General features: G+C 42.9%; 1 protein-coding gene across 4 annotated transcripts; it reads right to left on the reverse strand.

Moving 5' to 3' along the window:
* Positions 1-331: 331 nt before the first annotated feature.
* On the reverse strand, positions 332-27884 carry OTUD3 (OTU deubiquitinase 3). Of its 4 annotated transcripts, none has more exons than XM_081055885.1 (8): positions 27522-27884; positions 20768-20916; positions 16565-16677; positions 12851-12973; positions 8249-8380; positions 7725-7821; positions 6355-6539; positions 332-5377 (listed from the first exon to the last, which is right to left on the reverse strand). In XM_081055885.1, the coding sequence occupies exons 1-8, from the start codon at positions 27740-27742 to the stop codon at positions 5201-5203; spliced, it is 1197 nt and encodes a 398-aa protein (XP_080912011.1). In that variant the 5' UTR covers positions 27743-27884; the 3' UTR covers positions 332-5200. The 4 variants fall into 4 exon arrangements, with proteins under 4 accessions (XP_080912011.1, XP_080912010.1, XP_080912009.1 ...); XM_081055884.1 differs by having other exon boundaries at positions 27536-27656; XM_081055883.1 differs by having other exon boundaries at positions 345-5377; positions 6355-6533; positions 27522-27879.

The raw sequence follows: 27884 nt of genomic DNA on the forward strand, positions 1-27884 counted from the left end.
AGAAACCCAAGGTGTCAGCCACAGACAGCTGCTCCACATTAGACACTCCCAATTATGAGACGTTCTTAGATAGCAAGCAGAAACCCTAAGTGTTCCGTCCTTAAGGATGGCTCTGCCAGTGTGGGGGTGGCCGTACTCACCTGTACTAAGGCCACCAGCCGCTGTTTTAAGCTCAGTGAGATCCCATCCGCCTATACACAGGAACAACACTCAATCGGACACACAGACACCTTCCACGTAAAGGTCTCTAAAAAGGACATTTTGCAGAATGCTCTCTCAGACTCATGCACTCAAACGGTAGCCAGATAGTAACAAAAACAACTTGCAACTTTGTCTTTAAACTAGAATTTATTGGTATACAAAACTCCATTTCATAGAGAAAGTGGCACGTCTTTGCAGCTTCTATTGCACCAAGTATTGAAAATTAAAAACACAAAACAAGAAACATTTGGTTCTGAAAACACTGCAAATAGCCAAGTACAGTACTTTGGTAAATAAAAAATAAAATGGTTCCGATGAACACAATCTGTGGAAAGAAACTATGGAAAGGAAATGGACTACAGACATCAGACAATGTTCACATTTCTGCCCGTTGAGCCCCATAGATAAGGCGAGGCTTGCTGAGTCTATGGATCTTGACCCCATGGAGGTCTCCAATATTTCCAGACTGACGCTAGAACAAGTATAGTGCAATTAGAAAAGCGAAGGTTCCTGAGCCTGGGAAGACTCCCTGTATTCTCCAGACACACTTGCCATCCTTCATAAAAGGTCCTGATGCCCACCAGCGCTGGTACATCAGCAAGACTAACATGTGGGTTTCAAGTCCGACTCCTGGCTCTTTTCTTCTTCTCACTAAGCTCAGTGCTGGTGGAAGATGCTGGAAGGGTAGCTGGGGAGGCTGAGGGCCCTTCCCACCAGGGAAAATGAAGAGGAGAGTGGGAAGTGGTGAAGAGCCCCACACCAGCATTCACTCCTCAAGTTATGGTCGAGGGACCTACCAGGGGATCGAACTGCAGGCTCACCTGACTGAGCTTAAATGATTGTCATGAACGGCTGGCAACAGTGACCTGCTGGATGTTGACATGCAAAGGATTAGGGGCCGACCACAGAGGTTCTGTCCGGTGACCACTACCCTCCATGCTCAGCAGCAAGCGAGCGGAAGAAGTTCTGTGTCATGGTCGTGCTTTGACAGAAATACAGTCTTTACTGATACCATCTCATCCCCCTCAAGTAACTTTGCCAGGACGCTAAACATTTAATAGAGCTACAAAGTAGTTCTAACTAGGATAGAGACTCTAGAAAGTAACCCCTCAGAGGAAATGGTGAAGAGCTTGAGGTTTTGCAGGGAGTTTCCTTGGGGACAGAGCAAGGACAGAGCTTCCCTAGGGCCAGGATCCGGGGCGCACGCTGCCAGAGCACCTTAGGACTGACTGGTGCTCCCCATCTCCACTTCACACCAATGATCCATTTCCCCCTCTAAAATGAGATGGCAGAAGATTTCCTATCCTTTAACTATGCCATCTAGAGCTTCAATTGAACATCAGCGGGAAAATACAATTTGCTTTAGTCAGGAAAACATACCTTATAAAAAGTGCCATGATTAAATCACCTCAGAACAACTGTCAGAAGGCCCCAGTTTTAGTAACACCTGTTCTGAAAGCTGAGCTGAGACTGTGAATAATGAGAAGGGCAAAACAGGAGAACTGCATCAGACTGAGTCTCAAGGTTGGCTGGAGTCGTGAGGTAAAGAGCTATGCATCTACCCCAAATGGAGTCCCAGGGCCACCGACTGACACACTGAAACTACGAGGCTTGGTGCTCAGCCCGCCCACAAAGACCCTTTTGATCAGAGGGACTTGCAGTGAACTCTGACTAGGCATCCAAGTTTCCTTTAACCGACTATTTGGGTTGAGCATCTCACAGAGGTAAATGGATAGCATTCTATGTTGACCCAGTAAAACCCAGGCAGAGTCTAAAGAGTTTCTCAGAATGAGAGAAATTGCACATTGACGACAGGGACCCACTACGAGTACAGTTCAGTGCCCAAGTCCACCTGCTACCTACCTACTTAATATGTGAGCAGCTCTCCCCCACTGAATGGGGTCCCCCACCCACATCATTTCACATTGTAAAAGCTGCCCAGGGAAGCAGGCCAGGGCATTTTAAATCACCTATACAGCGGCTCCCTCGAAGCCCAGCTCTAACTGTCCCACAAGGGAGATCCCACTTCACACGCCCTCGGAATGAAAATGGGTTTGGAAGTGTTTGCAGAGTTTATAAAAGAAACTACAGATGACCACGACTAATATTTAAGATTCTTTCTGCCACAATTTCTCAACCAGTTCTCCCGAAAGCACATGTTCATATTATTGACAAGTTAAATATACGCACACATTCTACTTCTCTAGTATCTCCCAGTGGCCAACCGTATTGCTTAGAAGTTGTGGTTCTGTGTTGTTTTAATACATCTACCTCTTTAATAGAAAGCTGTGGTCACTACAATTTCATTTCTTATTTTGACCTTTAAAAAAAATCTTTTTAAAAAATTCATTCCACCTTTATATACAGTTTGTAAGACTAGAAAGCAGCTGTGGTCCACTGCCCATCCCCCTCTCCTGGCCTTGTTAAAAGCTACCGAGACAAGTCCGTGTAACATGAATCTCTAACCGCCACGAGGTAACTCAGAGGTTAAGAAAGGTTCGCCTCCCGGTCTGAAGTGCACAGGAGGACCCAGACTCGGTAACAATTACTGACAACGGCCACCCAGGATGGGCGCACCAGGCCTCCGCTGTGGCTGCCAATAAAGTCAGTTTGAAGAGCCTACATGGCAGCTTAAGTGTATGGATTCCATCCACCGCCTCTTTCGGTGACACTGAGGCAGGGAAGTCAAAGTTCAAACCCTCAGCTAGAAGACATCACTGAAGTTGGATACATGTACCCCATTCCTAATAATTAACCTACTAGATACAGACCACTTATAACTGGAAAGCTAGGAAATAAAAGAAAATCCCTGAAGCCACTTGATTAGTTTTTAAAACCACTGTTATTTTACCCCAGAAATGCTGAAGCCTGTTATCAGAATTAGGTAATTTATAAATATATGTGTCCGATATTCTCTATTAACTTTTTAGCAGCTTCTGAAACTTCTAAAACCCAGTAGGGGCCAAGGCCACCTTCATTAACCAAATAAATAAAGCAATTCTACTACTTCTGACAATGGGTCTCCCCTAAGCTATTTCTGACTTCCAATTCTGCTGAATTTCTGGTACACAATTGTGACCCTCAGAGAGAATCTGGTCTCCTGCACTCTCATAGTACAAAACAGACAGGAAAGAACGTTCATTCAGAAAAGCTCAGCTGCCCAGAGTTGAAAGCCAAGAAACAGTAGGTACTAAAGCACTGAACCTCGCTCCCTTGCAGCCAGTCAGGCCACAGACACCCTTCACTTGTCTGATTGACTGCGAGATCCTCAAACTCAGAACTCCGCCAGGAGCAAGAAAAACAGCTGTGCTTTCTCAACCTGCTGAATAGGAAGCACAATGTGTTGTACCAAGAAGAAGCCCAAACCACCTTGTCCTGGGAGCAAGTCCTGGAGACAACAGATGTGCCCACCACAAAAAGTCACCAAGGAAAAAAAAGCACAAAATTAAAACACATCATTAAAACCGCAGCCAGCACATCACCCAGTGATAAAGACAATTCACTGAATCCAGGGCCAACCCAGAGAGTATGTCTACACACATCAACACTTTTTTATAGTTTTCCCTCAGCCTTGGAACATTTATAATTTTGAAATCTGAAGGGGGGGAGGTCATTCATAATTTACCTTTGATTCAGCATCTTATTTGTCTAAATATTAGGCCCTGAAAAGGCAAAGACTGTGCAAGACTGACCACTGCAGACATGACAGCTTTCAAGTTCACACCCACCTAACTCAGTTTTAGGAATGACACATCTCCACTGCCCAAATCTGTTTACTTCAGAATAGCAGAGTCGTTCAAAGTCCTCAGCTAAAGTATGTTCTCTGCCCTGCTGGTCTGACCTAAGTCACTGACAATTTGTGGTGGGAGCTGGAGAGTTTGTCCAACATCAGAATCCCAAACAGGGTTTAAAACAAAACGAAAACAAATGCAGCATTTCTATGGAATCTCCTTTTCATAATACTAAGAAAATTTAGCAACAGGCCGAGTTACCTTTTATTTCTCTGAAGCCTCTAAGTCTAGAAAGGTAGGGAAGAAAATACAGTTACTTAAAATTTGAACATGAACAACCCTAGATATGCTTCCAGACATTCTCTCTCAACAAAATCAAATAAATGGCTCTTTACACTCTTCCTAGGCAAACACTCAAGAACCCCTTGATTTCTCCCTTTTACAACTTTGGATTCTGCTCTCCACACTATCAGAATCCCAGAACTGTATCATAAGCAGTAACATCCATCATCCCATTGTCAGGAAATAAGTACCAAAAACTCAACACTCGGGTTTTCCAGCAAAGCCCAGGCCACATTAACAGTCAGGCGCACGTATCATATGGCTTGAGAGTAAACGAGCTAACAGCACCTGCATCCCATCTGAAATAACATCAGAAGCAGGAAGGAGAGAAGTGTAGTTGTTTAAGTTCCACCCTGACTACAGGCCTCAACCCCCATATCTTATGACTTGGAGAGAACACTTCCTGAATTATTTTCTGATTAACCTGGATTAAAAGAAAATTAAATCTAAACATGTTCCTGAGTCAGAGATCGTTTATAAAGTATCCTGTACATTAATGTATCCGTTTGAAAATGAAAGAGAAACAAAGGAAACTTGTCATTCTGCATTTCTAGCAATTAATCTAAATTACTTCATGAACAATTACAGCAAAACTCACCCCAAGTGTTAAGGAAAGATCCCAGGGTCACTGTTACTGATTTTCAAGGCAAATAAAACCACACTCTAAAGGTTTTTCCTGGTATAACTATCCACTCCTAAAACTCAGTATTTTAATTATGGAACATGAATGGCTTCACTGCACTTTCACAAAATAAAACACCCACCAAACTCTGAACAAAAAGGAGGCAGCCTGAAGGACACTAACTGAGTGTGCGAGCTCATGTGCGGATTCTGTGGGCCGTGTTTCGTAAGGACGGCCTCCTGGGAAAGCCGGTACGCAGCCCTCCATTTTCCACTCACTTCTTACAACGCCCAGCCGGCCACAGTCAGATACTGAGGGCAGCGAAGGTCTTCACCAAGGTGACCTGCGCGTTCGCATCTGTTTCACTTCTGTTGTTGTCCTTGTGGCTACTCCTGCTCCCCAGGGCTTTGTGACGGTGCCTCTCCTCCTGTCGCTTCTTCTTCTCCAGGCGCTGCTGCTCTCTCCTCTGTTTGTTTGTGACCTGAAAGGGAAGACGCCCCATGAGTTGCCAGCCAGCTCGGCTGACTCAGGCTGCCACCTGCTGAAGGGAGACGCAGGGCTGACAGATGCCGAGGGCACAGACTGCCTTTCAACAAGAACAGAGAAAACCCACCCCACAGAGCAAAAGTGATCTATTTTCCATTACTGCTCAAATTTACATTTAAATTTACATCCCCTCGCTGAGCTAGCAAACAAAATCAATTCCATTCTCCTCACAAACCAATCCCAAATGACCTAAAGAAACGTTAACCCTAGTCCAGCAAGAGATAACCCTCAAACATGCCACAGGACACCTTTCTCTACGTAATTCAATGCCCCAGTTATCCTAACAAACTCCTCAGAAGCTCACTGCATTTTTGTCTCTGCCTGTGGCTTTTTACATTATAGTGCATTTTGAGCTCACAACTTGATGAGAGTTTTTGAAATGAATTCCAAATTCAGTAAAATGAATGGCATCATATGCTACCGGGAGTGGGGGGGAGGGGCGGGGAGGGAGATGTACAACCTTTCTGGGAAGCACACCTGACCATTTACCAAAAAGCCTTAAAAAGAGTCAAATATCCATGCCCTTTAACCTGTCAGGTCCTCTTCTGGGACTTTAGCCAAGAAAATAATGCAAAATACAAAGATTTATACAAACTGGGCTTTTACAGTGGGCATTAACATGGAAAGCAGCGCTGCACACAGTAATGTCAGATGGGGAAGGGGCTACACGTGCGTATACAGAGCACAATTTCAGAGTGCACTTTCTTCCCATCGTCACTGCACACACCACACAGGACCAGTGAGTCCTTCATTCTGCTTCCTGACATACCTGTATGCATTCCCCATAGTTTTTACATTAACTACTTCTAAAAATCCAAAGAGAATTTCGCATTGAAATTGAGCTCCACACCCCACCATTGCCACCGACTTACAGTAGCCCACCATTTGCCCTTGCGACCCCATCTTTCATACCTTTGGGAGCTGGTTTTTATTTGCTTTGTTTTCTTCACTAGGGCTGGCCCGCGCCTTATTGTTTTCAGTCCTGCCTTCGTTTAAGCCCTGATTTCCAAAGATTCTGGTGCCACTGCCACCCTCCTCCCGTAAAGGACCACTCTGCTCGGGCACTCGGCCACTGGACTCAAGGTTCTCCTCTGCATCTTCCAAAGAAAGATATTTCATTAAACTTGAGTACCTAAGATAATTACACAATTCGATTACTGTTAAATGACTCCAAAATTACCCGGGTCCCTAGAGCACTGTCATTTGGGAAGCGAGTTTCCTTGAGGCAAATTCTAGTATCAGGTTAATGCAATGGGGATCACAGGGGAAAGATACTGGTAAAATGTGGAAGATAAATTTTAAAATAACCTGTTGACCAGCCTCATCATCAGCTTCCCACCAGAAGAGTGTTTTGTGTCACTAAACTACTGTTAACATGAATTTTTAGGGGGGAATCTTTCATTTGCACCAAAACCAGAAAACAAACAGGCTCTAAAGCTGTGCTATCCAACACAGTGGCCACTAGCTATAATACATGTGGCTATTTAAAGTTAAATAAAATTTAAAATTTAGTTATCAGTCTTACATAGCCACATGACAAGTCCACACCGTACTGACCAGCACACATACTTTAAAACAGTGCTGTTTTAAAGTCACAAAGACCAAGTGACTTACTGCTTTCTAAGAAGGCACAGCAAATATATAAAGTGGGTAATAAAAGAGCCAATCACACAGAAAACTATAATGCTAAGTACAGTATCTGGCACATTATCTCTGGCAATAAGTATTGAAATCATTTTAAATAAATGACTTGAGAAAAAAGTTAAGATGTCACATCTTTTTTCCTTCCTGTATGTCATAAAATTAAACTCTGTTCAAGTAAAAATAATTCTGAATTATCAAGTTGATAGACAATAATCTAAATATTTCCAGCAGAAAAAATAAAATATTTTTCTCTCCAATTTTAGTCAGCATTTTGATTTTATAAAGAAACCTTATTTCTAAAAGGATAAAGTCTTCCCTGACATTCTCCATCCCTCCCAAACTGGGTTAGGTGGCCTTTTCATGCATTTCCCTAGCACCTTGAATCCCCAACTCCATCATGTATTACTATGCCAGTTTACCTATCTGTCTCTACCACCCTCACCCTCACCCCCAGACTACATTCTCTCTGTTGCAGGGCTAGGACCTAGTAAAAAATGCCTGCATACAGAAAGTGCTCAATAAACAACTGCTGAATAAATGACAGTAAACTACCACCTGTGGCTTAATTAAAAATAAGCATTTGGAAAATTACCAATATAGTCATTTTGAAAGCTTATAAATATCAATCGTGGACTTACTATTTCTTTTCCCCTGGTTCATCTGAAGCATGGCAATTATTGCAGATTCAATATTATAATTTTCAGCTTCCAGGTTCTGGACTATCAAATTAAAATCCTATCCAAGAAACAAAGGAACACTTCAAGACTCTGGGTATACTTTCCTCTCTCTCTCTATTTCAACAATCTGATAAACAAAATGATATAATAGTGAGAATTGAGATAAGGTTTCAAGACCGTTTCCATTTTTAAAATGTCAGTTTTCAATAAGGCTGGGCACCCGAATAACCAGTTAATATGAAAAATAAATCCACATACTTCCTTGGGATTTTTGAGCAGTATTGGGTCAAGTCTAGCAAACAAGAGAGAAATGAATAAACAGCTCTCTTAAGTCATATCACACAAGTCATCGAACGACAGATACCATGGACCTACGTTGGCCCATCGGGTACGGGCATGCCAGACTGCTGCTACAAAACCAGCAGGTAAAGGAGGCACAGCAACGCTTGTTTAGACTACCGCTACTGCATGACTGAAATACTAACTGAACAGCCAGTGGCATTGCAAACTTTCTGGACGGCATCTTCCACTTCATCTCCCAGGTCATCTTCTAGGTCCACTCCCTTAGTCTTGCTCTTTTCTCTTTTATTTGATTCATCTGGATGAAGCATCTGAAACTAAAGGAAATATAAGGAATAATAATCATGGATCTCTAGCAAACTATGTTTAGATCAACATAGAAAGACACTCTGATCTCAAAAAACATCCCAATATACAGGGAAAAGATTCCACAAACAATCTTAAGAGAAGGGCAATGACTAGGCTGCATTTCATCTGGATATGAAGATTCCAGGTCACAAAAAAAGTACTAAAAAGAAAGGCCCAAGATATGGGACGAACTGTTCAGTGAGCACTGATGGCATTAGAGCCCCTGCGGTTTCCAAGTACCAACAGTTTGGCCATGACAGCTGACTCAGACAGCGCACATTTGTCTCAGCTGATGTCCAGAGGTGTGAGCTTAGTAACAGACGAGATGCTCTATACTAGCACCCGACAAGCTTTGTGGCAGGACAACTCGTCTTGAAGAATCATCCGTATAACACTCCTCTAGTTCCCTAGGCCCTATTTGGTCATCAGCAGTCTTTGACGTGTGAAGTTACGGTCCCAAATGGACAATGATAGGTGAGCGTGACTCACTGAACCTCACCCACATACACCACCCCAGGGAACCCGTCAACCCAAATCCTAAAGCCACAAAGAGCAGTTCACTTAGTACCCACGAGGCCTTTACACCCTAAGCCTAAATCAGAAAAGCTAAAAGCATCCTCTACGGCTGCTTAATCACCTTCTCCTTCTGCTTCCCCTTAATGCGGGGAGATGGGGAAAACATTTCTAGTTTTTGCATATAAAAATGTAAGTGGAATCCAGCAGTATGCAGTAATTCCTTAGTGTTAATAAAAAAGCAACCCGCTATAAAATTACATCCTAACCATTTGGCGATGTGTATCAAGAGTGTTTGAAATTGATCCAAAGGAAATCATGTCAATTATAGAAAGGATTTATGTAAAAGCGCTCATCACAGTGCTACTAACTGTGGTGAGTAACTGGTAACAACCTGAAGGTTTCATAGTATGGGATGGTTAAACAACCGTGGTAAATCCACAGCACGTGCTTCATTTCCATTAAAGTAGGACACAATAAGGATTTCTACTACTACCATTATCATTTAACAGTGTTTTGGAGGTAAGTCAATGCAATTAGCCAAAAAAAAAACAAAGAAAGAGAAGAAAGTTATAAAATTCAAAAGAACAACAGTTATCACTACTGGCTGATGATAATTCTACTTACTCCTAAACTAAAATCAAAGAAAAACTACTATAAACAAAAAGAATTCTTGCAAATCATGTATTTGATACAAATCTAATATCCAGAATTTATGAAGAACTCTTACAACCCAACAACGAAAGAACAAACAACATGGACAAAGGAATTGACTAGACATTTCTCCAAAGATACAAAAGGCCAAGAAGCACACGAAAAGTTGCTCAATATCATTAGTCATTAGGAAAATGCAAATCAAAAACCAAAGATACCACTGCACACCTAGCAGGACAGACATAATTTTAAAAAGAAAGAAAGAAAAATGACAAGTATAATAGTAGCGGGGATGTAGAGAAAGTGAAATCCTCAATACATTGCTGGTAGAAATGTGGACTGGTGTAGTCACTGTGGAAAACTGGCAGTTCCTCAAAAAGTTAAATGTAGGATCACCATATGACCCAGTAATTCCACTTCTAGGTATAGGAGCCTAGAAGATTGAATACAGGTACTCAAATCTTAACATAAATATTCACAGCAGCACTATTCACAATAGCCCAAAGGTACAAACCCAAATGCCCACCAACAGACAAATGCATAAATGAAATGTGGTATATCTATACAATTGAAATATTATTCAGCCTTAAAAAAAAAAAAAGGAACAAAATGCTGATATGTGCTACAACATGTATGAACCTTGAAAACAGTACGCTAAGTGAAAGCCAGACACAAAAGGCCACATATTGTGTGATTTCATTTATATAAAATGTCCAGAACAGGTAAATCCATAGAGACAAAAAGACGACTAGTGGTGGCTGGGGGGAGAAGGGAAACGGGGAGTGATTGCTTAATGGGCCCGAGGTTTTCTTTTGGGGTAAAGAAAATGTTTTGGAACTGGATGAGGAAGAGATGGCACAGCTTAGTGGCTGTACTGAGGTCCACTGGCTTATATAGTTTTAAATGGTTAATTTTATGTGCATTTTACGTCAATTAAAAAGAGACTCCTGTAGGATAGCTGTGTATGTATATGATTAATATTTCATTAAAAACTCTCATTTATACAAATGATAATCTGCTAGGAAACATTAAGGGGAAAAAACATCCTTTCCTTACAATAGGAACAGAAAACACAGAACACCTAAGAATAAACTCAGCAAAAAATGGGCAAAATCTGTATGAAGACGCTCCTACAGCTCACCAAAGAAGTCAATTAAATAATACAATTTACCAGGGTCATGGCTAGGAAGATTCAACATCACAAAGATATCAATTTTTCCTTAAGTTACCCTGTGAATTTATTGAGACCCCAATAAAAACAAATATGAACAGGACTTTTTAACTAGACAAGAAAATGTATTCTAACATTCATATGTAAAACAAAGCAAGAATGTAGGAAATTACAAAAAAAAAAAAAAAGGAATGATGAATGAAAAATTCTACCAGATTTTAAAATTTACTCTTACTAATTAAAACAACGGATACATTAATACATGAGCAGAGAAACCAGTGGAAAAGATCTAAATGTTTAGAAATAGACCCAAGTACATGTGGGAATTTATATGAAAAAAGTGGCAATTTAAATCAGTGAAGAAAAGATGTATACTAAATAAATGGCTTGGGTACAACAAGGTAACCACAAGGAAAAATATAAAGTTGGATCCATACATCACACCTTTATCTGAATATAAATTCCAAATAGAGATAAGATTTAATTTCAAAAAAACATGAAACCATAAGTACTAAAATAAACTATGGGAAAATTCTTTGTTAACCTCAGAATGGGAAAGACATTCCTAATTATGACCCAAAACCCACAAGACACGTAAGAAAACTTGGTAAGTTTCACCACATAAAAATCTAAAATTTCTTCATAGCAAAGACTAAGAATAAAAGGATAAATGACTGAAAAAATATTTGCAACTCATAACACAGATATAAGCTAATTTCTCTAATATACGAGGAGCTCCTAAAAATCATTAACAAAACTTCATGTGAAAAAAATGGGCAGAGAAAATCAACATAGCTCACAAAAAAAGGAACACAAGTAAGTCTTAAACACAAGAAAAGATGCATAAACTCACTAACAAGAGAAATACAAATTTAAACTGTTAAGAAAACAATTTTTGCCATAGCACACTGACAAAGATTTAAAACCCTGATAACTCGCTGTGCTGGCAAAAGTGCAAGAAGAGACACACGTTGCAAGTGGGAGTCAAAATTGGTAAAACCTCAACAGAGAGCGATTTGGCAACACCTATGAAAATTATAAATGCACACGTCCTTTGATGCAGTAGGGATTTATCCCACAGATACACTCATACATGTGTGAAAAGATGTACATTGTTTGTAAAAGCTGAAGTTTGAAAGCCTCCTAAGAGTCCATCGATAAGCGGGTGGTCAAACACATTACAATGCATCCACACAACAGAGTACTATGCCGCTACTTAAACAGTGGAATACGTGCACATACATGCCTATTTGCTTGATATACAGAGGGTGCCAAAAAAATGTATACACATTTTAAGAAAGGAGAAAACGGTATTACAATTACGTTGATGGCATCCACTTTGATCACCTCTCGTAATTGCAGAAGTCAAACGTGACTTGTATTCATCTTTTGTTATCAGTATATATTGAGTATTACAATTTTAATACAGTTTTTTCCTTTTTTAAAATATGTATACATTTTTTTGGCACCCTCTGGATAAAATATCTGTAGATTTGATGATATACTGATAACACAGGCTGCATCCAGGGAGGGGAACAAGTGTGGGAGAGTGACTTTCACTATATAGGCTGTTATATATTTTTAATTTTAACTCATGGATAAATACGCATTCCCTACTTAAAAAATTAGTTTTTAGTTTTTTAAATTACGAAGAAAGTGTGTAACACAAGAAAAGGCTTATGCCATAATGTTAATTTTTAAAAAGCAGGAAACAAAGCTATATCAATACCAAAACAACAACAAAATTGTGTCCATGTAGTTGATTTTGTGTACTTTTCATTTTCTTTACTTTTTCTAGTTTCCGAACCCTAGATACAAAGCATGGACTGATTTTCAACATATTAAACATAAAAGTAATCCAAAGTTTTTATAAAATTATATTCACGTCATCAAAGCTATCAGCTATTAGGGAGAGCAAAAGAATGACAACAAATTTAATCTTCTGCTCTCATCTGCGCTAAAAAATGAAAAAAAATCAAGCCCACAGATTCTTAAAAGCAACATTCCATACAACTATCGCTGGTTTTCAGCTCCAGGCACCCAGCTCTCGACCGGGTTCCTCAAAGGCAGGAATACAGAAGGAAAGAGGGGTGTCACTCACGTCAGTCTGGAGATGGGCGGGGGCTTCGGAGTTATCATTGATCCTCCGAACGCTGTCATAGTGCTCTCCGTACCGATATGCGATGTGTAACTCCCGCCCGGTGCTTTTCCCTGTACCACGAATCTGCAAGCAAAAGAAGGGAGATGCCAGCGAGGATTTGGACAGCGTCACCTTCTGGAGAGAAACGCCACCCAGACTGCCCAGGAAGCCCAGTTAACAGGCTCCATATGGAATGCATGGAACATGACTAGGATATGTCCTGAGCCAGTTCTGACTCCCGTCCGCGTGCATATGCTTCAGTGTGCTTAGTATGGAACGATATGGAAAGAAATCCATATAGAAACACATACTCAAAACCCAGGGGCAGATTTACAATGAAGTTGAATAGGCTTAAGTTTCAGGGCCTCAGCACGTCTCGTCCCCTCAGACACACAGACCTCGACTAGACAGAAGGCCTAACGACAGGTGTAGATTTGTTGGGATTGAAGCCCCAACAACGCAGGGGCCCTCTTTGAGGAAAAAAAAAAATACAAGATTACAAATGTAAAAATGCTAGAACCCCCTCCCAGGATCTTGAAAGGAGGCCTTAAAAAGGGGCCACTTACGCATCATTAGCTTCACAGTAAATCCACCCGTCGTTACAACAAAATAACATTTTCCATCAACCACATACTGAGAAATATGAACAAACTCCAATCTCCCACTTACATCAATTTCAAAACACAATTATTCGTAGTCCAGCAGCACTAACGCACTGCATGACCATGGCACTACTCACAAGGCAGGGCACCTCCATGCAGGGCACCCCAGCAAGAGTGGTGCTCCCAGGAGTCATGCAATCCAGAAGCCCTAAGGCCGGTCCCGTGAAAAAACACCGCCTCGACAGAAACTCTAAAGTAATTCTGAATCTGTCACTTAAAAAGCCCAGTAATCGTCTCTTTGTTAAAATTTGAAAACATTAGCACTTCTGTTTTTCCTGAAAGTCACAGGTAGTAAGACACTACTATTAATTTTAACAATACTTATGGTCTAAAATCACAGCCAAAACCATGGAACAAATAGGAACCACACGGGACCATAAGTCAGAACCGTGCAAGTTCTCTCCGGATAGAATATCTAGGTCTCAAAGTGAAGAGAGTCTGGTTTTGATACACACAAAATAGAGACAGCACCATTTATCTCCTAGGAACAGGACTGGGAAACTAGCTTATTAGAGCCTCGGAATGACATAATCCCTAAAGCACTTACATATTTCGATAATATCTAATACTATATACGCATGATAAATTGGAAAAAATAACTAAAAAAAAATAGTCATCAAATTGTGAACTGATTTTCATGGAGAGAGAGAGTACAGAGGATTTTCACTTTCTATGTTACACGTGCCTATACTGTTCACAGAAGCATACATTCCATTTACAACCAGGAAAAGAAACAGGTTTCAGTATCTCCATGTCGTATGAGCCTCCTCATTATTAATGTACAAGCTCTTATCCATGACAGTAGCAACCAATACAATTTCAATTCTTCAATTCCATTAAGATGCTTCCTTGGGGTGGGGGAGATCCAATGGACAGTTCCATTGTATAACAAATTCATTTATCTTAAAAACATATGCTTTCAATGTTTAGCAACCTATGAAAGAGAACACTACAGAAATGTATTTGAAAGAAAATTCTAACTATGCAGAATTATCTTCCATAGCTACTTAGGCAATTAAGAAACTAGAAAAAAGTTATCGATGGAGGAAAAGGCAGGCTGTGTTTACTAAGTTGACACTGAGTAGTTTCCTGCAAGAATAGGGTCTTTATACTGTATATTCAAATGATTTTGATGACTTCTGCTAAACAGTGAAAATTAAAGACAAGAAACTGGACAACGAAGAAGGTGACCAGTATTCTTGGCTCAAAGACCATCCTTAGAAAGACAGCGTCTCACTAAAAGTATGACAGCTCTCCCTGCTGTCAGTCCATCGGACAACTCTGCCCAAAGAACACACGCAGATGCTGTTCTGCTCACTGCGTCCCTGGTCAAAATCCTCACCAACTCAGGAAGTATCTGATTTATTTTGCTGTAATTGTGTTAAAAGGACATTACGCCAGTCACAAGGGTAGGTACCACCATTTGGAGGACATTCTGGAAAGGCAAAACTGTAAGAGACAAATCAGGTTAGTGGTTACAAGGAGCTGGGGATGTGGGGAGGGGACAAGTGACTGCAAAGGGGCATGAGGAAACTTTTGGGGGCATGAGGAAACATTTGCTGTGTGTTGATAGCAGTGGTGGTTACATGACGATATTTGTCACAACACAGAAATGTACACCTGAGAAGGGTTAATTTTTGCTATCTGTAAATTATAGCTCTACAAACTTGACTTTATTTTTAATGAGCAAAGGCACATTAAGAATAATTTGCAAAGGTATATGCTGGTGGTATATGAGAAAAAAATACCAGTTGCCTTTATAGTAAAAATACATAGGGATACATAAATGTTTGTGTATACATATGCCTGGATGTGTCTATATGTGTGCAGATGTGTTTAAAATGTGTATGACAACATGAGGATACATATCGTTCCAGTTATGTATGACTGTTTATTTAATCAGTTTCAGGTGTACAAAATAATGTAATAGTTAGATATTTACAGCCCTCCCAAAGTGATAACCACTCTCCCCCAATCTACTACCTAAGAGTATGTGTAAATGACAGGGACACACACTAAAATGTTCACAGGAATAATCTCTGGGGAGTATGACTCTGGGTCATTTTTATTTGCCTTTATGAGCTTTTTTGAATTTTCAAAATTTTCTACAATTAATGTTTTATCTTTCTAATTAAAAAGAAAAGTTAGAAATGGAATAGTGGAGGGGGCGGGGGAGGGTTGGTGGAAATCACAGGCCCCATCCTCAGGAGGGGAGCCACATGGTACAGGAAGCCCTCTGACCGCACAGAGGAAGAGGGCGGGTGGGAGCCTTAATAACCTCCACCTGACCTCTGACCTTCCATACACAGAATGTCTGATCTGGTGGATTGGGAGATCCGGTTAACTTAGGATACCAAAGGTAAGAAGATTGAATGGACCGCTACTTCACAATTGGGGGGGTAGATAAAGGAAAAACAAAATGGCTCAACAACGTGCTCTGCCAGCCTATAGCACACACTTAACATTTGTTGTAAAATCTTATTTGCTGTAGAAAAACCACTAGTACCATATGTACAGCTGAGCAGAGCAGAGCAATGAAAGTTGACATCCTAGGCCATGAAAAAAATTTTGTTGTTCAGAACATCCTTTTTAGCAATGATTATGACAGTGAATCTGCTCTCTGTTTCCTTCCACCTAAAAATCATAAACATACATGTGGGACAAGACATACTTCAAAACCAGAATTTGTATGTGCTAATCCTTTACATAAGTATTTTACAGAATTATGTATAGTATTTCCACATGAGGCTCTCTGCCCCCAAATTACTCAATGCACTGCCTGCCGAATAATATTTCCGGCATTGTAACGCGCTCTGAATTACACTCGACACCACGTGAACATGGCACAGGGTTTAAGCCCAAGCCACCACACGCTTCTGGTCTCCGGTTAGGCTTGCAGCACAAGTGAGCCTGCAGAGTTCCATAGCACAGGTCAGGGCCCATCATCTTAGGACATCCCCAAAGCTAATTTATAAAGAAGAGCTTAAGACAAAGTCTTGAATAGATGACCTACCTGCCACAAAGGGGCATTAAGTTGATGAATCACCACATTCAATTGATGATTTCTTGCAAAGGCTACAATTGCATCATTGCCAGCAAATGTACCAGGCTTTGCCAAATTGGCCACTGCATGGAAATAGGAGAGAAAAATGAAGTCTTTATAATGGAAAAACCCAAATGCAAACATGCTTTGGTATTTATTTAGTTCCAAGTAATGCGGAACAAGGGTGTACCTCTAAAGAGCCCATCAGCTTTGTTGGGCTCCGCATTTAGCTGCTTGAACAGTGTTATCAACTGCAATCCTTCATAGAGGATTCATTTACTTATTCCTTCAATAAATATTTACTGAGTGCTGCCTATAAGCCTAACTCTATAAAAGACAGCGGAAACGTGACAACCAACGCCGAGATGACAACAGCTTGCGTTACTGAATGCTTAGCACGCAGCAAGCAGTGCTATACTCACTCCTCACAGAGGATCACTTTCCATCCGTTCCAACCTTCTGAAAGGCCTTATCATGCACACACCATCTTCTAGATGAGGAGACCGAAGCAGACTAGTGTCGACTGAAAACTAGTATCAACGAGGCGTTTCGTCACCAAAAAAGGATTTCTTCAGGAAAAAGAAAGGGTTGCAACCCAGTGCACGCAGACATGGCAAGCCGCGTGCACACTCGGGCCTGCAGGCCACAATGGACGGGTATTTATAGAAAGGAAGTTAATGGAAGGGGAAGGCAGAGCCCCAGAACTTTATTACAAACCCGAGTTCTTCCCGCAGGGTTCTCACGTGTAGGTACTACTGCGTAGAGTGCGAGAACTTCCGTTAGCCCTAGCGCCTCCCACAGACCCTCCGACTACGTTCGCCTCAAGCTCCAGTTCATCTTGATCAGTTATCACTGTGCCCAAGGTCACAGAGCCAGCACACAGCAGAGCTGAGGTTACAACTCGGGCAGCCTGACGCCGTGACAGCCACTCCATTATACAGCCTGTCACAGTTTGCCCTCAAGAAGTTGACAACCAGCGGGGGGCAACCAAGAAATAGGCGCTACGGATGCAGACAGGAAAGGGATGGATGGGAAAGAATTTGGCCTTGCCCTAAGGAAGGTCTCACCTTTGTCCACGGCTCCTGGGAGATAACCTCTAAACCCTTCAAATTTCCCAAGTGACAGAATGTCTGTTATTCACAGTGGACTTCTCAGCCACACCTGATAGTTTATGCGAATGAGGTGCTCATGGTGGACCTCTCTGGCCACGTGACGTCAGCCAGACCTGAGAAGTGCAGAGCTGGACACCGAGCCCAACCACTCAGGCAATCGATCACTAATGCCTACATCACGAAACCCCGACAGAAACTCTGGACACCAAAGCGCAGGTGAGCTTCAACACTGACAATACTGTCCCACACGTGATGCCAAGAAGATGACGCAGCCTGAGGACAACAGAAGCTTCACGTTTGGAACGTCCCCAGACGCTGCCCTCTGGCTAATTTTGATGTGTACCCGCGCTGTGTAATCAACTATAACTGAGTATAATAGCCTTCTGTGAGCTCTGTGAGTCCTTGCAGCAAATGATCCAACCTGAGTGTGGTTTGGGAACCCCCAAACTTGCAGTTGGAGTCAGAAGTGAGGGAAGTCTTATGGAAGACTGTGTCCTAAAACCTTGCAGTTTGGCTAAGAGCAGGCTGGACACATGAGCCAGTCTGGTAGTGGGGGTGAGGGGAGATAAGGTGTATCAGATACGACAACTAAAGCTGATTCCCAAACGACAAGGAGAGAGGTAGAAGAGGAATGCTCCGAGCAGAGGGGAGAGAGTGAGGAAGAGAGAGGGAAAGGGAGAGAGACAGAAGAGGAATGAGGTTCGAAGCAGAGGGGGGAGAGGGAGAGGGAAAGAGAGACAGAGAGCGGTAGGTAGATGAGTCTGCGCACTATAGAGCACGGCAGGAACTTGCAATGCTGAGACGGCAGGGTGGGAGCCGAGGCAGAGAAAAGAAAATCACAGGTCCTGGAGGCCTCGAGTCTAGACTTTATCCTGAGGTCAGTGGGGAGCTGCCAAGGGGTTGCAGACAGGGAAAAGATGTATTAGATGCACATTTAGATCACTAGGATGGCTGCAATGTGAAAAACAAACTGAATGGATCAAGAGGCAATGAGACCAGTCCAAAGAATACTGAAAACAATCTACGCAAATGGCCACGGAGGCCTGATTTTACAAGAGAAAAAACACTGAGGTGGACGTGACGTGACTTACTGAATGACTGAGTATGAGGAGGGAGGGACAGGAGACATTAAGAACATTCAGGATTCTGATCTGGATATTTGTACAGAAGGAGAAAAGATGTTGTCGATTCTCTGAAGCCAGAGTCTAAAGGAAAGAAATAATCCTAAAAAATATAGGCAGACGCAAGGGTAACCAGGTCCTGAAGAGTTAAGAGCCGATCATGTATTCACTCAACAAATGCCCTATGAGTGCCTACCATGGGCCACGCGTCGCCATGTTGAGGAACATAGTCCCTGCCCTCAAGAATCTCAGTGTAAAACAACACGTAACGATGATATGAGTGATAATGTAAAAAGTCTAGTCTTCAACTGACACACAAATCGAATGTGCGGATTCTAGGTTTCATTTCTGCTCTGGCAGTCAGGGCCAACTCACGTCTTTGAAGCTCAAAATTCTCTATGTAGTACCAATGGGCAGGCATTCATAGTGACATTTCAGGAAAACACTTCCCCGTTGTACATCTAAAATGACTATCACACTGGAGACAAGTTCCTTGTCCTGTCACACCCCCAAACCTACCCAATGGCCTTCACCACTAAAGATATTCAAAGCAGAATGTCGAGTACCAAACTAAGAACTCACTTCATTCAAAATGATAATGTAACTGGATCAATGACACAATTCAGTCCATAGAGCTAAACTACACACCTTGCCCCACATACCCTCATTTAATTTGTGCGCTGCTGACCAGCTGGTAAGCTGTGTCTTATCCGCTAGATAAAACGTGATGCAGGGAGAGACCATCAGAACTCAGCGACTGGTCTCAGCTCCTCACTGGGAGTCGTGCTGCGGGTGCCTAGTGACTGAGTTCTTTCCCGGTGAGGAATGAGACGGGCTTTGGGATCAGTGCCAGTTTCCCTGCCCATGTCTTCCTCCTGCTGCCCTTATCCTGCAACAGCACTTCCTTCTCCCTCTCTCCTCCCCACCCCATTATACCACCAGCTGTGTGTTGGCCTGGACCCCACTCATTACCCCTAGTAGCTGCCTTGGTGGAGACCCTCTTACTCTTTTATCTGGCCAATGTGGAGACCCCTTTAACTCATCTCCCTTCTCAGTGTCTTTCCCTTTCTTTCTTGACATGGTTTCCTGAGTTAGACTCTAAAACACAGGAACTATTCTGTCTCTTTCCTAATAGAGAGACAGGTAAGACCATGAGCCCTGTGAGGAAAACGTTAATGTAAAACATAAACACATCAGCAACTAGCGTAGCACATCCTCAGTAAACAATTGTCAGATTCCAGGTTAAAAGCTCATATGTATTTTCTTACTAGATTTGTGCCTATTAAGGAACTAATTAAAATCACTAAATGATTTGCCTCAAAGAAAACAGGCTGTGTTTGGGGTTTTGGTGAGAAATTAAAATGATTTTACTGATTTTTTTAATTATAAAATACATGATCACTTAAAAATCAGAAAAATCTACAGAAGATAATTTAAAGTACTCACAGACCCACCATCCCCAGGTGGCTAACACTTAAGAACTTATTTTAATTGTATTATTTAATTTAATCTTCACCAAAAAAACCTATAAAATAGAGGCTATCGTTATCTCCCCCTTACAGAAGTTTAAAGAGAGAAAATCGTTTCTGAAAAATAAGTGGAGCCATCTTTCCATAATTCGCCATTGTGTTCTGTGTGTGTTTACCGTGTAAAGACAGGATCACTCTACACACACTATTTTCTAGCCTGCTCCCCACCCCTGCACTGAACACAAAATCATGAACAGCTTTTCAAGTCAATTAACATCATCATTTTTATTAAAAGCATACACGTCTAACCCTAGTGCTTCTCAGCGCCTAGCATGCCGCCTACTGCAGAGCAGTCAAGTAAATATTTGTTGAAGAAATGACATAATTTATAGAACCAAACCCCTGGCTGGGCGGCTGGGGAAGTGATGGATGTCATTACCTGGGAGATCCAGTATCCCACAGTGAACCTACCATGTTTCTCAAAGGGAATGTCATCTTCTACAAAGGGTTCAAAGTCTTCCCGCTGCTGTATCATGTAATCCACTGTCTCCTGTCGGTGCTTGAGATGATTCCGGGAGTGTCCCTCCAACTGATCGCCAAGAGCTCTGAACAGGCAATTGCTGGCAAACCGAAAATGTTGGTCAAAACCTTGTAAAAGTGAACTTAATTCATCTAAAACGATGATGCTTCATGCTAGGCGGCCCGTGGAAATCTTTCGCACAGAGAAGAGAGAAAGCCTCAACTGTGACAGTGCGTGATTCTCCCCAGATACTGAGGGGAGCGTACTCGGGCACACGTCCAACCACACTACCGTCGTAAGAGGCAACGAACAAAGATTTTACTCCCCACGGACCGGGAAAGTCATTCAACTTCCAGGGGCCTCAGCTGCTTCCCCAAGTGAGGCTGGTGATACACTCACTAACCGCCTGAAGACAGGGTCTTCATGGCAGCCCCTGCCTCGCGTAAGGGCTGATTCCCAGATCCTCTTCCAAAATGATCAATTGTGACTACTCCTTTTCCGCAGTGATTTTCACTATAGCTGCCCAGCTAACTAATCATTCACCTAACAGAGTACTCAGAAGATAATAATTTGTCAAGCTCCCAATACAAACAACTGAACTCAGTTTAAGTCCTGAGAACAGAGTGGAGACAGCCATGAGAAGGCCAACGCATAGCTGTACCCTGCAGAGACACTTTCCCCTCCTTGGCCCCTCACTGCTTACCCAAGGAGCTGCAGTGCTGCTGTTACTCCTGCCAAACAGAAAACTTTAAACACTATTTTTATTTTGTTTGTTTCTAGAATTCAAATGCTGGTAGTAAAACTTGTGAGGTATTATTTTCAAACCCTTCAAAGACTTCTAAAATTCCAAACTGTATCACAAACAGAGCCCAGATACACAGAGCCTGAAACAAAACACACACAATCTGGTCTCCTTAAAACTAAAAATAAGCCATTCTGAAGTCAAACAGTTGCCCGGTTTCACACCAAATTGTTTACTCTTCCAAATGAAAACTTACGATACTCTAATTCCAAAATATAAACTCATCACTTCCAGAGACTTCAGATTTAAATGCATAGGAGAAAGAGGGTTTTTATGTTTTTTTCAACTCAGAAAAATGAATTTTCAACAGAAAGTTATAGAGAGGCAGGAATCTCTTCAAACGTATAAGGATTTATACTGTAGTTTTGCAGGGGGGAAGGAAGAATTTAAAAACAACAGATTCTAGAAACTAGAAACCAAGAAGTTTTGCATCAATCTGGGACAAGATTCTAGACAGAATTGGAATATAGCAGTTCTATAACTAGACTAAGATATCTGTTGCTAAAAATTAAACAATGGCAGTCTTTTTTCAACCGGAGGGGAAAAAAGCAAGCCAATGAATAAAGCGTTCTCAATTTTAAGCTTTTCTCTCAAATTTTCTTCAAACGTTAGCACTGCCATCACTTGTCTATTCTTTAATCTCTCTTAAGAGGTGTGATTTAGCCCAAAATTCTGTATTTAATTATTTCACATTTAATATATAGAAATTCATGGTGCTCTACAGAAAGTAACATGCGTTCTAAGAACTTTTAGTAACGTGGGCACACGTTCTCGTTGTAAGCCAAAAGAGTAGGTATAAAACTGTGTCCACTGCATGAGTGCAATCATGTCCATCGCACACCATCTACACATAGAAACACACACAAATGTATGCAAAAACAAAAAACAAAACACTGAAAGTACCACTCAAACATCCACTCGTCTGACGATATGCCAGGAACTATCCTAACCGCTTCACATGTATTCAGCGTGCTTAGTCCTCACTCCCCTGAGACAGGTTCTGTTACTATCCCCCTAGGGTAACTCGCTCAAGGTCACAAAACTAGTACGAGGTGGACCCAGGATTCAAACCCAGGCACCAAAATGTTAGCCATAGTTATTCCTAGGTAGTGAAATTAGGAGTAAATGTTAAATTATATATTATTTTAATATACTTTCCTATGTATACCAAACTTTCCTGAGCTCACTAAAGAGTCAACATGAAAAACCAAGATAGACAAATCACTTCCTTTTCTGAAAGAGTTGCAAGTTAATGAAATGGGAAATGGAAACGAACACTACAGCCAACCTGAGTTCCTTAGGGAGCCCAGCAAGAGCACTCATGACACATGAGAACAAAGCCACCAGGGCCCAAAGGACCTCTAGGAGCTGCTTCTGCTTCCTGAGTGCACACCATCCCCCGTTACACCACGCAGGGCTTCTCAAACCCCACACTAGTGACATTTTGGGAGGATTCTTTGTTGTGCAGGCTGTCCTGCGCACGGGAAAATGTTTAGGAGCAACTTGGGCCGCTTCCCACCAGATGCCAGTACCAAAACCACCACCTCCTTCACTGCCAGTGATTACAATAAAAAATGTCCCCAGACATTGCCAAATGTCCCCAGGGGACAAAATCATCCTCACTTGAGAACCACTGCGCATAGGGATAGATGTAAAGGTCTTGCATTTGAGTTCACAAAAACAACCAATTACAAAGTAGCATATAATAGTTTGCGGGGGGGCTCAATAATTTAGTATGAGCCAATATTGTATACAGACATCAAAAAAAACACGGATGGGCTCCTAGGCTGCAGTAATGGTACTCAATGTGCAGGAAAAGGAGGGGCAACGGCTTTGTTCTATTCCTTGTGGTCAGACTGCAACTAGAGTACTGGGTACCATTCTGGTTCATGCATTTGAAGAGAGACATGTTCAGGTGAGATGACGTGGTTTTAAAATGCATAATAGGAAGAAGATGAACAACTAGTGACATCTAACCTAAAGAAGGCTCAGGGGGAAGTGACAGCTGCCTCCAGCTATTTGTCATGATGAAAGGCATGTTATACTTGCACGATAATATAAAACACGGGAGCTACAGAGACATAGATTTTTGACAATAAAAGGAAATTTGATTTTAGCTCCATGGACATAGATTGTATAGAATCAGGATTTTGTAAATTTCTATCTATTGGCAACCCTTAGGAATTGTCTCCATCTGTGCTGTACCTCAGCACATGCGACTACCGAGCCCTTGAAATGTGGTTAACCCAAACGGACGTGTGCTATGAGTGTAAACTACCGGATTTTGAATAGTATTTTCAAAATGTAAAATTTCTCATTAAAAATTTCTATATTGATTATATGTTGAAATATTTTAGATATAGCGGCTTAAAATATATATTAAAATTAGTTTCACCTGTTTCTTTTGCTTTTTAATGGGGCAACTGGAAAACATTTAAATTCCATACGTGGCTCTCGTTTCATTTCTCCTGCACAGCACTGGTCTAGGTCACTGATTCTCAAAGTGTGGCCCCTGACTAGCAACGTCAGCATCGCCTGAGAACTTATACGAAATGAAAATTCTGGAGCCACCCCAGGCCTACTAAATCAGACACTCCAAGGCTGGCGCCCAGAAATCTAGTCATTCCAAAGTGTTTTAACTAGCCCTCCAGGTGATCTGCTCCATGCTCCAGTGTGAGAAATGCTAGCCTAGAATCTAGACACTAAATCAGAGGTTCGCAATTATGGCCGCGCCCAAGAATCACCTATGGACCTTTTAAAAATTATCAGTAACCAGCCCCACTGCCTGAGACGCTGGTGGAGCTGATCTAGAGAGCCCAGGCACTGTATTTTTTCCAAAGTTCCCCAGGTGATTCTATTGTGCCACAGGGTTGAAAACCACTGTGCTGGAAACAAAAGACAGGGCTGCTGTACAGGTATGCCGGTAATAGACAGGCGAGATGACGTGTGAGAGCGCATCCATCCCTAAGACCCTACAATTATAAAAGCTAAATAAAAAAATAAAACTTGTTTTATTTTGACAGAAATAAATGGCTAAAATTAGTGATTCTTTAATGTTTTAATTTTAGAACACTACTAATTAGTAATGTAATTTAGGGCTACATTTAGTAAGATACAACTGGATATAGTTCAGAGAGATGCTAATATTATATTACCTAATCCAATTAGATTCTTTTCATGCTGTAGTCAATGATGTTTTTAAGGACATCGTCATGGTTAAAATATTTCTTTCTTGTTTTGAAACTGAATCCAATTTATGTGGGTCCACCTTCCAGGCAACACAGAAAATTGCAGGTGGCCAAGGATAAATCACAAAACGCCATCAATAGCTCCCTGATTAATCTATCTATGCTAATCTGACTCAACTCACGGAAAGGCTACACTAGCAGATACCAGCTAATTTATCCGCAAGCCCTCGGAGGTTCCGGAGTGCTGTAACTACCATACCACCAACAATGAATCTGCCAACACAGCGAGATGCTCTCAGGATATTCAATATGATAATCAGACCAGAATGGGAAGACGGAAGAGTGAAGACTGTCAACTCTTTTTTTAATATTACCATATCTTTATTATATTTCATCAAAAGTACTCAATAAATATTACTAAATCAATGTTGATACCTGCCAACCATCACATATACAAGAAACACTGTCCACTGATAAAGCCACGTCACCGCATCCATATCCGAAAGCACAACACTGAGGGCTGAACCGCAGCCCATCTCACGGCACCCACGTGAAGAATTTGTTGGCTTCAAGGACCCCACACAAGAGGAATTATCATTATCATTCTAACACTGGCCAAAGAATAAAGAGCTTGGAAGTGAGAGACAGGAGCATTCCAGGCCAGATGGCTTCTGGCCTCGGCAGCCTCAGTGCCCCTGACCGTACCCCTGTACCCTACACTCCGGTCATCCTACACAAACTATAGATCTCTTCAAAAAAATGTGCTCTGCTGCCTTTAACCGATTACTCCTCAGCCTGGAATGTTCTCTCGGCATATTCCTATCGGTCCTTCATGACCCAGTCTAAGTAAGACCTCCTCTGAGAAGCATCTAGCACAGGGTCAGTTTCCACGAGAATTTGCTGAATGAATGAGAAGCCCTCCTGACCATTTCAGAGAGTGTTAATCACTTCCTTCTCAACAGCACCACTACAATCAGTCACTGTTAAGAAGATATTCAACTGTTTCATTTATATAATCCATTCTCAAAGTGTGACCCAGTTTTGGGCGAGGAGTATCTCTGAGACCCTCTCAGGTATCCATGAGCTCAAAACTAAGATGTTACTGATCTTTTTCACTCTCATTTTCCCACAAGCATACGGTGGAATTTTCCAGAGGCTATCTAATATATGAGGCTATCCCTCTGACAGCTAAGGAATATGTAAGTTTTCTTTTACTTTCTAATATAGTAAATATTGCTAGCTATAACCCACATAAACAAAAGTTCTTTGGAGTCCTCAGTAATTTTTAAGTGTAGAGGGGTCCTAAGACCAAAACATTTGAGACTTTCTGTTACATGTTTCTCTCACTAGACTATGAACTCAAGTATCTTAGTTATCAATGTATTCCCAGCTCCTTGCTTAACCAAAGGTTGCTGAATTAACTAAAGAAGTACACTCTCCTCGGGGGGTGGGGGGCAGGTAGCACCCCAAAGTTCCCATAGAGTAGGAAAGCCCCCTCAAGATTTTACAACTCTCTGTGGCGTGATTCCTGCTCATAAGCAACCTTCTGTTGCTTATGTATTTCAGTTTCCTGGGCATCCTAACATCGAAAGTCCCACCCCCAGTCTAGCAGACCAAAGCCACCCAATCGCCTGCAAGGAAGAGCCCCACCCCAATCCCACTGCAGTCAATTAGCACTTTGATTGACGGCGAAGTGTCTTGTGCTTGTGAACTTGGTTAGGATAATAAGGTCCTGAGTAGTTAACAAACTTTATATTTGACAAAAAGCGAGCTACTAGGTGGAAAGCAAGACCCAGCAAAGCCCAAGTCCTTAAGTGCAGAGAGGACTGCCCCTTTGAGATGCCCTGCAAGGGTCTAGCTGGTCTTCCTCCATGATACTCCTATCATTCACCCATTGCACAAAAACGCACTGAATGCCTCCGCGTACGAGGCGCTGTGCTCTGTGGCGGTGAACAAAACGGAACACACTCGAGGTCCAATCGGCCCACAGCACTGAGCACGCGTAGGAAAGACGGGAAGGGTTAACGGGAGCCCGTCCATCAACAGCCTTGATACCGAACTTCTCCTCTTCCATCCGTGCTTCCGTTTCCACGTCCCCTTTCCTGCAACCACGTTTCCTCCCTTCCTCCCGTTCTCTCCCTCCCACCCATTTATTTATCCCGTTTTCCCTAAAAAAAAAAAAAAAAAAAAAGGCTGGCCCAAGATTCCAGCCCAAACCCCAAGAAAGCTTGGCTAAGCACCTCTGCTTACGAAGAACCTGAGGCCCGTGGGAGTAAGAGTTAGACGCATCGCCCTCAGCCAGCAACAGGCCCCCGCCAGGCAGCAGCGGGGTGGGGGGCAAGCGCTACCCCCACGAGGCCACGCCGCCGTCGGTCTGACCGTCACTACGACCGCTCTGCGCGCTGCCCTGCTCTTCAAGCGACCGGCCGCGCCCGGTCCCTGCAGGTCTCACGTAAATGTCACCTTTCGGAGAGGCCTTCCCGGCCACCGACCTACAGGAGACCCGCGCCAGCGTCCTCCCTCCGGACCCCGGTAGTTTCCTCGCGGCCTTGGCCACGCGTGGGGCACTGACTCGGGCGTCTCGCGGGGACCCCGCAGTGGGGAGCGCCTGCCGCTCGGCGCCGCCGGAATGAATGAGTGCACGAGAGCGGGCGACGGTCGCCAAGCCCGGCGCGTCCCCCGGCGCCGCCTCCCGCGCTGCCCGGCCCGCCTCACCCGTCCCCCGGCACCTCCCGCAGCTTCAGCCCCAGGGCCTGCAGCTGGTTAGCGAAGCTCACGAACTCCTCCTCGCCGCCGCCGCCGCCCCCGGACTCCGGCCGGTTCCTCCGCTCCTTGGCCAGGGCCCGGCGCGCCGCCCGCTCGTCGCGCTTGCGCTCGGCCTCGGCTTTCCGGCTGCCGCTGCCAGGCCGGCTCTTCGCCGCCTGCTTTCGGGACATGGCCTTGGCCCCGCGGCCCGCAGCGGCAGGAGGAAAAGCCGCAGGACCGCGGGGCGGCCGACTCAAGTGCGGAGACGGCGACGCGGAGCCGGTAACGAAGCTCAGCGACGGCGACGCGGACACCGCGCCTGCGCCGACGCCC

This window comes from Rhinolophus hipposideros (genome assembly GCF_964194185.1).
Source record: "Rhinolophus hipposideros genome assembly, chromosome: 8".
In the NCBI taxonomy this organism is placed as follows: domain Eukaryota; kingdom Metazoa; phylum Chordata; class Mammalia; order Chiroptera; family Rhinolophidae; genus Rhinolophus; species Rhinolophus hipposideros.

Coding starts and splice junctions, on each gene's coding strand:
- OTUD3 (XM_081055885.1), bottom strand. CDS start 27,742: ATGTCCCGAAAGCAGGCGGCGAAGAGCCGGCCTGGCAGCGGCAGCCGG. Junction 12,974..16,564: donor TTAATGCCCCTTTGTGGCAG/GTAGGTCATCTA, acceptor TTTTGCTTGCAG/ATTCGTGGTACAGGGAAAAG. Junction 5,378..6,354: donor ATAAAAACCAGCTCCCAAAG/GTATGAAAGATG, acceptor CTTCCCTTTCAG/GTCACAAACAAACAGAGGAG.